The sequence below is a fragment of the Gigantopelta aegis genome, chromosome 7, assembly GCF_016097555.1.
Source record: "Gigantopelta aegis isolate Gae_Host chromosome 7, Gae_host_genome, whole genome shotgun sequence".
Classification (NCBI taxonomy): Eukaryota; Metazoa; Mollusca; class Gastropoda; order Neomphalida; family Peltospiridae; genus Gigantopelta; species Gigantopelta aegis.
The window spans coordinates 30,556,737-30,570,469 of NC_054705.1; the positions used below are offsets into that span (position 1 = coordinate 30,556,737).

Genomic DNA, 13,733 nt, shown 5'->3' on the forward strand with positions numbered 1-13,733 from the left:
GCTTTGCAGCACTTATGCGAAAGCAAAATCAGGGCTAGCTTTGCCACTCGACAAATTCCCCAATTGCAAATTTTTGCAAGAATTGGCAAATTTTATTTTAATATGGCGAAAACATATTGTGTTCAAATTTATATTTTGTTGGAAAATAGCTATAGGTTTTGCATTTTTTAGATAATTTGGCAAAATGTTCTGATCACCCAGAGTTAACCCTGAAAAGTAGGAATATGACATTTTACTCATTAATGGGAAAACAAAGTATACAGTAAATAGAGGATAATAAATGAGTTACCAGTTATTATCAAATTTATGTCCCGAGTGAAATAATTTAGCGAGCTTTAGCGAGTGACAATTGAAAATTATTTGACAAGGGACATAAATTTGACAATAACTGGTACCGAGTTTGTTATTCCATTTATTACCTCAGCTATTTTTTCTCTAAAAACCTTTATTTTCGACACACATGCACAAAGGCCAACCTGTATACAAACGATGTAAACCACTTTACGCAGTATTGTGAGAATTGCTATCACTTTGAAATTTAATCACGTTCATAGATAATTTTCAAAAACAAAATTTCTCTTTATTCTGCTACAAAATCTATAAGGAATTACATTAAAATGACATTTTGTTATTAATTTAACACCAAAAACAGAGAGCCGTAAACGTAAACTCTTTAAACTACATAACGTCATTTTGTGTCTGCCAAATCGTGATGACGTCATATTTAGTGCCGACAAGGTCATTGGTTTGTAAGCGTCAAATTGTCCAATAGTATTGTTCATTAGACCAATGCAGAATATTTCTCACTGAGAAAATATGGGAAATATTTTCCCTTTTATGAGTGACTGCTGGGGTAATAAAACAGATTTAAACCGTACAGTTCATAATTCATCATTTTATTACAAAGTTAACCTTTAACCTTTAGGCCATGTCATAACCTCAATCTCCGTTATTTCATCAGTCCAGGGTATCTCAAGGTTGAGAAATCGTTCTATAACATAATTCTCACTAACAGCTATTATGCCTATCTCAAGCCACCAACACATTAAGCTATTTGATTCGGTCCCTACAGCATTAAGATAACGACAGATTACCGTACTTCATTGTGTCCACAGACTTGAAATGAAAATAAAGGAGATAAAACTGTAGGCTTTATTTGTGGCTGTGGGGAGAAGGGGGAGTTCAAGAGAGGGGTGATGTCCCCCCTTTCGTCTGTTGAAATTTTTGAAAAAAACCTGAGTAACCTGAGATGCATTCTGACAGCATCTAGAGTCAACATTTCAAGATTTGCCCTGAAGAAATCTGTCCACAATCTATAAGATTTTAACAAGATATATTAAATTATAACTTTACATATTATAAGTCAGATATTTAATAGCTGTTTTATTTTAATCAATCGCCTCGTCCTTTACCCCTCATAGCCATTCCATCTTCATTTACACGTACTTCATTAACACCTACATGTACTTCATTAACACCTAATGATACACAGTACATTATATTATTACCTTTTATCATAGGACCAGACAGTGCATCCAATGAACACCAACAAGTGAATTACAACACAGTATACAATGATAATTATCTTATTTTCCTATGTGACTACTTAATATTTACACTGTTGAAACCTAGTAATATGACACTACATGAAAGTTTGCAATGAATTATAAATGGACTAATGTGAAACTAATTGTAAAATTGGAAGAAAAATAAATCATGTTATATTTGCACTAGCTGGTGTAGTCTAATAATTGGTTCACTAGACGCTACACCCTTATAAACCAGTGTTTTATTGCAGAAGGAGCTCGATTTGAAAGTATAAAAGTCACTTGAATACAATTATTAAATTTTTGTTTTATTTTTTTGTTCTTTTTTTTTTTTTTATTTTTGTTATTTGTAATTAATTTTAAATTGGGTTCACTAGGACGATAACCCTTATAAAACCAGGTTTTAGCAGAAGGCGCTCGATTTGAAAGTATACAAGTCACTTGAATACAATTACACTCAATTGTGAGAAAAAAAGCCAATAAAAATGCAGACTATCTCCTTTTTTCAAAAAAAGGAGATTTGTCCCAAAAATTAGGAAATAAAGGAGATCTAGCAGAATCATGAAATAAAGGAGATTCTTTGAAATAAAGGAGATTCTTTGAAATAAAGGAGATCTAGCAGAATCATGAAATAAAGGAGATTCTTTGAAATAAAGGAGACGTGGACACACTGTACTTGTAGTCTTATCACCACCATACATACTTGACTGAAAACGTGAATTCGAATCCTGGTCCGTCTAAAACGTTAATGTGGCAGTACTTGGAATCGCTGACAGAGTTTGGGATCTTAATGTCCGGTAACTTCCCATCCAGATACGTTTCCTTGGATACTTTTGGCACCCAGTTCACCTACCAGGAAAAATATTTGAATTAAAGCACTGAAGTAAATCCAAAATAATAAAATCATTTTTCAAAAACATAGCAGTTATTTTTATTATTAAATATTCTCATTCTTTCTCTCTCTCTCTCTCTCTCTCTCTCTCTCTCTCTCTCTCTCTCTCTCTCTCTCTCTCTCTCTCTCTCTCTCTCTCTCTCTCTCTCTCTCTCTCTCTCTCTCCCTCCCTCCTCTCACCTCTCTCTCTCTCTCTCTCTCTCTCTCTCACTCCCTCCCTCTCTCTCTCTCGAACACACTCTTTCTCTATCCCCGTTTTGTCTGTCTCTCTGTCTGTCTCTCTGTCTGTCTGTCTCCTTCCTCTCTGTCTCTGTCTCTCTGTCTCTCTCTGTCTCTCTCTCCCTCTCTCTCTCCCTCCCTCCCTCCCTCCTCTCACCTCTCTCTCTCTCTCTCTCTCTCTCACTCCCTCCCTCTCTCTCGAACACACTCTTTCTCTATCCCCGTTTTGTCTGTCTCTGTCTGTCTCTGTCTGTCTCTCTCCTTCCCCTCTCTCTCTCTCTCTCTCTCTCTCTCTCTCTCTCTCTCTCTCTCTCTCTCTCTCTCTCTCTCTCTCTCTCTCTCTCTCTCTCTCTCTCCCTCCCTCTCCCTCCCTCCCTCCTCTCACCTCTCTCTCTCTCTCTCTCTCTATCACTCTCACTCCCTCCCTCTCGAACACACTCTTTCTCTATCCCCGTTTTGTCTGTCTCTCTGTCTGTCTCTCTGTCTCTGTCTGTCTCTCTCCTTCCTCTGTCTGTCTGTCTGTCTGTCTGTCTGTCTGTCTGTCTCTCTCTCTCTCTCTCTCTCTCTCTCTCTCTCTCTCTCTCTCTCTCTCTCTCTCTCTCTCTCTCTCTCTCTCTCTCTCTCTCTCTCTCTCTCTCTCTCTCCTTCCCCATCATTTACTCAAACCAACCCCATCCCTCTCTTCCTTCTCTCGCTTCATTATCTTACTTCCCATTATATCTCTTTTATTCTTTCTTTCTCCATTTCTCTCTCAAAACTCTATGCACAAATTTTTGGTATTCTAAAGGTCATGGTGTGCACTATCCTGCCAGGTATGTCTAAAACAAAACCTTTCTGCAATTCAAATTATACTGTGATAATGCTACATGTACTTCTCTAGTGTTGGTTAACAGTATTAATACCTTTATCTTTGAAGTGATTTTATCAGTAAGAGGAATTTCTCGACCACCTTCATCTGATAATTTAAAAGCTGGAAGAGAATGAAATCACAGTTAAGTATCAAACATGAAGTAAACAATAGGGATTTAATTTAACACATGGACTCATTGACATTTTAACAAACCTGGCTCTTTTTTATAGTTACAACTATAAATAATTTTCATTTGCTAACTTAAAAATAATTAGTTTTTATTATTTCTGTGTTTCAGCAATTGCGGCCTCATGCAAACTGAGGTAACTTAATATATAGATAATTTAAACAAAACAAAAAAAACTCTACTAGTTAGGAGTTATTCACAATTATCAACATTTTTTGCAACTCCTCTCATTATTATTTTCTACGGATTATTTTGAATCAATATTTTTTAAAGCATACACCAGCATTACCCCTCCCCTGCCACATACACACACACAGCATATGATGGAGGTGATAACCACAGAACTGGTTGTTTAAAAAATGACATCTTTTCTTTTTTTCCCAAAAACATTGTGGAATGACTGTTCAAAATGTTTTGTTATACAATTTCCAAATGAGTTCCATAAATTTCCTATGGTACTAAAAAAGTTTGTTTTATTTAACGACGCCACTAGAGCACATTGATTTTTAATCTTATCATCGGCTATTGGACGTCAAACATATGGTCATTCTGACACTGTTTTTAGAGGAAACCCGCTGTCGCCACATAGGCTACTCTTCTTTACGACAGGCAGCAAGGGATCTTTTATTTGCGCTTCCCACAGGCAGGATAGCACAAACCATGGCCTTTGTTGAACCAGTTATGGATCACTGGTCGGTGCAAGTGGTTTACACCTACCCATTGAGCCTTGCGGAGCACTCACTCAGGGTTTGGAGTCGGTATCTGGATTAAAAATCCCATGCCTCGACTGGGATCCGAACCCAGTACCTACCAGCCTGTAGACCGATGGCCTGCCACGACGCCACCGAGGCCGGTCCTATGGTACTAAGTCATCAAAGTACCATAACAGCATTACATGTGTAGTAACATTTCACAGACTTAACTGTTTGTTATTATCACAAGAATAAAACACAAATCAAATGGTAATTTCATAGAAACATTTTAATTTACGCTGAATTTTTCCTTTTTTTAAAATGGTATTTAAATCAGGGCGTACCTAGCGGGGGGGGCAAGGGGCGCAATTGCCCCCCCCCCGAAAAAAAATCCGGAAAGCATTAAAGAAACTTACAGAAAATTCTCTTCTTAACTGTTTAAGGAGTTTTAGACTATTAACTACTCGGTTGCCCCCTCAAACAAAAAATCCTAGCTACAGCCCTGTAAATTGTTATGGGTTTTGCACAAAAAACAATATGTTTTGATATGAATTTTAACTTTATGCATTAAAGAGTTATATGTTAATTAAAGAGTTATATGCTAATTAAAGAGTTATATGCTAATTCATCGGTTCCCTTTTGACGACACAAGACTACTTAATGTATTTTATTTTATTTTTAAAATTGTCTTCACATTAAGCCATCATTCAAATTATTCACATACTGATGCCACGATTTCATATCTAGACGAGTCCCTGCTACCAGTGTACAAGATATATAGATATTATTATACAAGCTTGTGTGTCGTACTGATTTTACAAAACGAGTGTCAGGTAATACATGAATCCTGACACAAGTTTTGCAAAATCAGTACGACTCACACGCGAGTGTAATAATTTCTTTATTATCCATATTATTATTGTTGTTTCTTTATGAATAACAAGACCCAATTCAAAATGTTTCAGCCACAACTAGAAGGAGACGACGAAATGACGTCATATTTCAAATGCACAGTCTGAGCTAGGACTGGAGCAGCAACGTCATGTTATGATGTCGCTTCAAAAAATTACGTCATTACACTTGTTATTACACGTGTGCTTCATAAGATTATTATTAACTTGGTTATGTTGAACCATATGGATAATAAAAATGACTAAAAGCTCTAAAACTGGAATATAAAAACAAATACTCACACAATCCCGTTATGCTCTGACCAGCTATACCGGTCACTTCACCGGAATTTGTGATCTTCTTTGTTGTTACTTTATCCCCATCTTCAGCGGTGTAGTGTACATCAATATGAGCCACCCGGCCGCTGGGGGACACTTTTATTGTCCTGTCAACTGTCGCTACGTCCTTGTGACCCTAACAAGACAGGAAATATAAAGAGTTAATCACCATTGACAAAAGATAAAAAATATAAAGTGTTATCAGCTTTTACAAGCGATAAGATATAAAATGTTAATCACCTATAACTAAAACTAAAAATATAAAGTGTTATCATCTTTAACAAGAGATAAGATATAAAATGTTAATCACCTATAACTAAAACTAAAAATATAAAGTGTTATCATCTTTAACAAGAAATAAGATATAAAATGTTAATCACCTATAACTAAAACTAAAAATATAAAGTGTTATCATCTTTAACAAGAGATAAGATATAAAATGTTAATCACCTATAACTAAAACTAAAAATATAAAGTGTTATCATCTTTAACAAGAGATAAGATATAAAATGTTAATCACCTATAACTAAAACTAAAAATATAAAGTGTTATCATCTTTAACAAGAGATAAGATATAAAATGTTAATCACCTATAACTAAAACTAAAAATATAAAGTGTTATCATCTTTAACAAGAAATAAGATATAAAATGTTAATCACCTATAACTAAAACTAAAAATATAAAGTGTTATCATCTTTAACAAGAGATAAGATATAAAATGTTAATCACCTATAACTAAAACTAAAAATATAAAGTGTTATCATCTTTAACAAGAGATAAGATATAAAATGTTAATCACCTATAACTAAAACTAAAAATATAAAGTGTTATCATCTTTAACAAGAGATAAGATATAAAATGTTAATCACCTATAACTAAAACTAAAAATATAAAGTGTTATCATCTTTAACAAGAAATAAGATATAAAATGTTAATCACCTATAACTAAAACTAAAAATATAAAGTGTTATCATCTTTAACAAGAGATAAGATATAAAATGTTAATCACCTATAACTAAAACTAAAAATATAAAGTGTTATCATCTTTAACAAGAGATAAGATATAAAATGTTAATCACCTATAACTAAAACTAAAAATATAAAGTGTTATCATCTTTAACAAGAGATAAGATATAAAATGTTAATCACCTATAACTAAAACTAAAAATATAAAGTGTTATCATCTTTAACAAGAAATAAGATATAAAATGTTAATCACCTATAACTAAAAATAAAAATATAAAGTTTTAATATTCCTAATGAGAGGCGAGATGTAGCCCAATGGTAAAGCGCTCGCTTGATGTGCGTCGGTTTGGGATAGATCCCCATCGGTCGGCCCATTGGGCTATTTTTCACTCCAGTCAGTGCACCACGACTGGTACATCAAAGGCTGTGGTATGTGTTATCCTGTCTATGGGATGGTGCATATAAAAGATCACTTGCTGCTAATCGAAAAGAGTAATCCATGAAGTGGCAACAATGGGTTTCCTCTGTCAATATCTGTGTGGTTCTTAACCATATGTCCGACACCATATAACCATAAATAAAATGTGTTGAGTGCATCATCGAATAAACTATTTCCTTCCTTCCTTCTTCCTAATAATCCTCAAATGAACAATCATTCTGAGAGTACTGCTAAAGCAATACATTTCCCCGTCAACAATTTTTCTATCTCCTAAATTCAAGTTCCATACCTCTGTAAAAAGTGTGTAATTCCCCATTAAATATATATGATAACGCTATACCAAAATTTCATCTCAATATCGCAAGGCATTGTGAAAAAATCCTCTGGAAACCTTCATGTGGGACAGACAGATGGACAGACAGACAGATGGACAGACAGACAGATGGACAGACAGACAAAAGGACGTTGTTGAAATCTATAGTCTATTCCAGTTGGACCTCTAGCAGATTAAAAAGCATAAAGTGTCAATCAACTTTAACATGTGATAAAATATAAAGTGTTGAAAGCATACTGTCACAGATTTAAGGACCTTATTTCTCTAAAAATGGATAATAAATAAAAATTACATTAATTGTTGGAAACCAAATCTAGCTATCGCATCACCTTAACTGAACCATGATGGAGTGAAATCCATGTCAACCCTCTCGGCAATTTTAGGTTTTGAATTATGGACCATTGCCATAATTCAATTATTTTTACAAAATATCATTAATAAATGGAGTATGGTGGTTATGAAGATGGTTGAATAAAGTACATTTATTGACAAATCAAATTATTTTTATTCAGGTAATACTTTGTTAGACCATTAAATAGGTCAGTGGTCTGTGACAATATGCCTTTAATAAGTTATAACAAGAGATAAAAATATAAAGTGTTAATAACCTATAATATGAGATAATCACATAAAGTAGGTAGAACGACGAAAAATGGGCGTTTGAATGAACACATGACGAAAGCTAGTGACAAGATCTAGTCCATTGTAATACAATAGGGTAAAACAGTCTGTTTAATGATAGTGAAACTATTTTGAAGAAAAATAAAGTTGATGGTGGGGGGGGGGGGAGGGGGTGATGTGTCTTTTGGGGGTGGTGGTGGGTTTTTTGGTGGGGGAGTTCTTGATTTAAGCTGAGTAACAAAAAATACATTTGGACAAAAATATAAAAGGCTGAAAAATATAATATATTTTTAAATGATAATACAAATGTAGATTAAATGATAGTGAAAATATTTCGAAGAAAAATTAATGTTGGGGGGGGGGGGGGTGACGTGTCTTAATTTTGGGGGTGGTGGTTTGGTGAGTGAGGTCTTGATTTAAGCTGAGTAACAATGAAAATATATTGACAAAACATAAAAGGCTGATTTATTAAAATGATTAAATAAATTAATTAATTATAATTAATTAATTAATTAATAATAATACAAATGTGATTATTGCATGCCACTGTAAATATAGATAGAAAATGTGCGTGTTCATCTGAGTTATACATTTGTTTTTGTTTTTGTTCTTTTGTTCTTTTCTTTTCTTGGTGTGTGTGTGTATGCGTGTATGTGTGTATGTGTGTGTGTGTGTGTGTGTGTGTGTCGAGGGGGGAGAGGTATTTTGTATTTTATTTTGGGGGTGGGGTTGGTGTTGTTACTGGGTTTGTTTTTTTGGTTTTTTTGTTGTTGTTTTTTGGGGGGGGTGTGGATTGAGCTATTTGTTTGTTTGTTTTATTTATGTTTTGATTTGCCTGCCAATTATGCTTACAATCATGTGTACAACAATGTCTTCATTCTAACATGTTGGACATCTAGGCTCTACCTATCTTGAAAAATCGACATGCAAGACCAACATAAACATGTTTATTTGCAATTTAGCATGTTTATAATACAATTTAATGTACATATAAAATTAATTTCAAGCATTGAAACGAAATATTTTGTAAAACAAGGGCCTGTGCAGGAAATTGTGTAAAGGAGGTCTAGACTGTGGCTAGCAAAGGTTTTTGTGTGTGTGTTGGGGTGGGGGTGGGGGTGGGTCTCGGGTCATGTTTCCCCGGAAAATACATTAAAAAAGAACAATATAGCATGTGGGGGAGGGTACTGTGTGCTGATCGGAATATTACCTAAAATATCTATTTTTATTATTTAACTATTAAAATTGTGTTACTGTCACACACAATGCTTTATAAAAACTGTAGGTGTGTTTCTATGAAGTTATGCTAATTAATGTGAGGCGAGATTGCAGCTTTAAAAAAAAAGGAAGAAAATTTCCATGCAAGAAACGACCAAAACAATGTAATTGTGGGTGAGAGCTCGCTAGTCATAATGTATTTGGGCTAGATTCACCTCCGATATTTGACACATGGTCAGTTATAACAAAACGCAATTTCAGCAACTTATGCCCTAATATTTATTTTTAAAAACTAAAACACATGTAACATACTGGGCAGTGCCATCTTGAAGCGATGTATTATGGGATTGATAAAATGGCTGCCGCCATGACTGCTGAGACAACCCCAGTTAGGGTGAAATGACTTGAAACTTAAAAGAAAAAATAGAAATAGTTTCAACATAACAACTGAATATGTGAACTCGATGTGCCGAAGTATAGAAATATATTCAAAATCCATTTGAAGTTCAGTGTTTTTCAAAGTACATTTAAAATATCACATTTCGTTATCAGTGACAAAATCGATTTTTCTCTACAATGAGCCACATCTTGAACGCCTCAAAACACTTCTAAAAGAAGCCATTGACGTCAGACGCCGCGTTAAGACAAAATTATCATGTGACCCTATCAGCTGTAAATATGGCCGTGACGTCATACTTCTTACGCGACGTCATTGACAGAGCTCTCTTGAAAATTGTTATTGGTGTAGTTTTAACCAAATTACAAATTAAATAATTATATCTGTTGGAAAGACGATAAAACTCTGTGTATGTACACGTATTTAATATCACTGTATTTTATTGGGAAGCTGTAATATGTGTGTTGAAAACTGAGTCATTTAAGCTGGTGTCAGATATGCAGCGCAAAGTGACGTCAAACTTTGTCATACCTACATCAAGTTTTGTAATGAATTGTTAAAACTCACTCTGCATAGGAACCAGAACCAGGATGTGAACCAATACCTATAAATATTAAGTTTGACAAATCCACTAGTCCTCGGTCCTGGCTAGTGAAGTTTTCGCCTGAGTTGGTGGAAATATTCACCTGTATTAATTTTTATAATACATAGAGAATATTTCATGTTTTTTGTCAAATATGATTCATATCTCATCGAGTGAAGTTTGCAATCATATCTCACAAGTCATGCTTGTGCGACAAGTGTGATATGATTGCAAACTTAACAAGATAAGATATAAATCATACTTGACAAAAAACATGAACTTTTCTATTTATTATATAACTTTTGGCAATTTACCTTTATTTTTAAAATGCCAGCAGCAAAATAGTTCCGGCTTTCTTACAGTGAAGGTAACACTTTCTACAGTGACGATACTGAGTGACTGATAACACATTTATTTCACTGATATTTTAAGATATTTCACTAAATGTTATATAATAAATATTGCTAGTGACTTTCTCAAACACTTGTCATACACTGGCAGTGGCGCAACCACTACCCCAGCGAGGCCTATACACAGCTAACAGTCAACATGACGCCCACCTGCATGTCAATCTTCGCCGTGATGGTCTGGCAGTCTTTGATTCTCTTTATAGACAGACTGCCCCCAGTCAGCGTGCCACTCCCACTGTTACTGCAGTCCAGGGAATACGTCGGCAAACCAGAGGCTCCAGTAAACTGAAATATCAGTACAAGAAAACAAATCAAGAAAACTTGGATCAATTTCTCTTTTCAGGTGAATGTTAAAGGGGAGTTTCAGGGGGTTGAAATGCCTCCACCCAAGGCTCAAATTTTTTTCTTCTTTTTTTTCCAATATATTTTCCAAGGAAGCATGATTCAAACCCCACCCCCCTAAACTTCCTTTTGCCAGTCTGGAACCCCCTGCCAAAATCCCTGCACATGCCCTGCTTTTTATGAATAGTTAACCTGACCGTTAACCTGTGGCATTCCCTTCCCCCACCCCAATTCCATTAGACTGATCCGAACATCACAACAGCCCAATGAAATAGCTAAAATTTTCCAATTCTTTAATGACATCTCAGCACATTTCAAACTACAGCTATTTGGTGTCTAGCTATTTCCATATTTGTTCTACAGAGAGAAAAAGAGGAAACCTGCTGCTTCAACATGGGACTATTCCCACCAATAAAGACAGCAAGGGATCTTTTATATGCATTTTCCCACAGACAGTGCAGCACATATCACAGGCTTTGAGCACTTGATGGGATGGATGGTACAAAAGAAGCCAAAAAATTAATTACAAATGGCAGAAATAATTTAAAGAAGGAACAAAGGAAACTGATGAAAACTTTAAGTGTTTTTTCTCTTTTATTAATACTTATCCTGAGCTCTGACAAGGTCAGAGGTCAGGATAGAGTATAAAAAAGGTTTTATTTAAAGAAAAACTCAACACATTTTATTTTTAGTTATATGGCATCAGACATATAGTTAAAGACCACACAGATATTGAGAGAGGAAACCCGATGTCGCCACTTCATGGGCTACTCTTCTCGATTAGCAGCAAGGGATCTTTTATGTGCACCATCCCACAGACAGGATAGCACATACCACGGTCTTTGTTACACCAGTTTGTGGAGTTGGCTGGAACGAGAAATAACCCAATGAGTCAACCGACGGGGATCGATCCTAGACCGACCGCACATCAAGCGAACGCTTTACCACTGGGCTAAGTCCTGCCCCATGTATAAAGACTGATGAATTGCTGGAAAATAAACTGCTATTACCCGACACACTACTGTTTGTTTGCCGTCCGCCGTCAGGTTTCCCATCACATCAGTGACCTTGACATTGAAACTGACCGGATTCCCATTCTCAATTTCTATCTCTTCCTCCGGGCTCACCAACAGGGAATGCGGAGGACCTAGAACAGATATAGTTTCACCTTTTCAGCAAAGACCTGGGGCCTATTTCACTAAACATTGTAAGTTTACGTCTGCTACTAACAGTTATACTGGTCATGCGTTTACACATGTTTGGCGTCTATTCATATTAATGCGAGTTGGCGATCTGATGTCATCAAACGAAAGTCTTTGAACGATATCTTGTTAATTTGTAGTGTCAAATAATATTTAACACATGAAACAGACACAGCAAATATGACAGTGTAGCGTATTTTTCGGCATATAAGCCACTACTTTTTTACTGTGAATTGCAAGGTGCAGTTTATTTATGTTAAAATGGTCAAATGTAGAAGTTACTTTTTCAGCCATCTTTGCCAGTTTGTGTAAAATAATGGTTTATACTTTTAGTACAAACCATTTTTGGGTACGATCTTTTCAATGGTTATGATTATTTTATTGTAAGATAGAAAAACAAAATGTAGGTTTTTCACATTTCCCCCCAAATGCTTGTTTTTCATCTACTGGATGGGAGAAAAATAATCCTCCATTATGTATCCATGTGGGACAGGGCTATTCCACCCTCAGGTACATAATATGATGTTAGGGACAAGGCTTATTATGTACCCTCGGGTGGAATAGCCCTGTCCCACATGGACACATTATGATGGAGTCTATTGATCCCACCTGGCAGCAGTCTGATCTTCATGGTCTGTGTACTTTCCTCCAGCTCCGGGATCCGCACAGCAAAACTGAAATTCTGAAATACCACAAAAATATCATTCAAATATCTTATTAACTACAGTGAAACCTCTCAAAACCAGACCCTCTGTAAACCGGAATTTCCTCAAAACCGGACATTTTTCATGATCCCTTTTTAAATATCTGTACAGAAGAGAACCTCTCTAAACTGAATACCTCTTAAAACTGGACATTTTACTTAGTCCCGAGGTGTCCTGTTTAGAGAAGTTTCACTGTACATTACAAAGAAAACATAGGATTATTACAGTCTGTTTATATCAAGGGGAAACCATTGAATTAGGAAGTTACTCTATCATGAACAGTGCTAACATTTGTACAAAAACAGATTAAATTTTAAAGCAATATAAAATCACATAAAGAAATTTAGTAAAAATTTCAATGTAAACAAGCATTATGAGAGTCCTGCTAAAGTAATATATGTCCCCTATACCGAGCCAAACACATTTTCATATCTCCTAAGTTCAAGGGCCATAACTCTGTGAAAAATTGCCACAAAAGTCAAACTTGATACAAAAATGTTCAATTCAATATCTTCAGACACTGAGAGAAAAAAGCCAGAAAATGGTTTGTTTTGTACTACATGTCCCCTATACCAAGCCGTACAAATTTTCATATCTCCTAAGATCAAGGACCATAACTCTATCAAAAATGAGTAAATCGCCAAGAAAGTCAAACTTGATATGTAACAGAACATGATAAAGCTATACAAAACATTTCAGTTCAATATCTTAAGACATTGAGAGAAAAAAGCCTGAAAATGTTTTTTTCGTATCTCCTAACATCAAGGACCATAACTCTATTAAAAAATGTGTAAATCGCCATGAAAGTCAAACTTGATCTGTAACAGAACATGATAAAGCTATACACAAAATTTCAACTCAGTATCTTGAGCCATTGAGAAAAAAAAACCCGAAATCTTT

General features: G+C 35.2%; 1 protein-coding gene across 1 annotated transcript in view; it reads right to left on the bottom strand.

Moving 5' to 3' along the window:
• LOC121376921 (structural maintenance of chromosomes flexible hinge domain-containing protein 1-like) overlaps window positions 1-13,733 on the bottom strand; it is a 92,687-nt gene that overhangs the window by 58,750 nt on the left and 20,204 nt on the right. The window contains exons 10-15 of the mRNA XM_041504725.1: window positions 12,739-12,811; window positions 11,938-12,074; window positions 10,736-10,870; window positions 5,581-5,752; window positions 3,561-3,628; window positions 2,251-2,396 (exon numbers count right to left, since the gene is read on the bottom strand). Of these exons, the coding sequence (XP_041360659.1) occupies window positions 2,251-2,396; window positions 3,561-3,628; window positions 5,581-5,752; window positions 10,736-10,870; window positions 11,938-12,074; window positions 12,739-12,811 (731 nt within the window). The remainder of the gene's footprint in view (window positions 1-2,250; window positions 2,397-3,560; window positions 3,629-5,580; window positions 5,753-10,735; window positions 10,871-11,937; window positions 12,075-12,738; window positions 12,812-13,733) is intronic.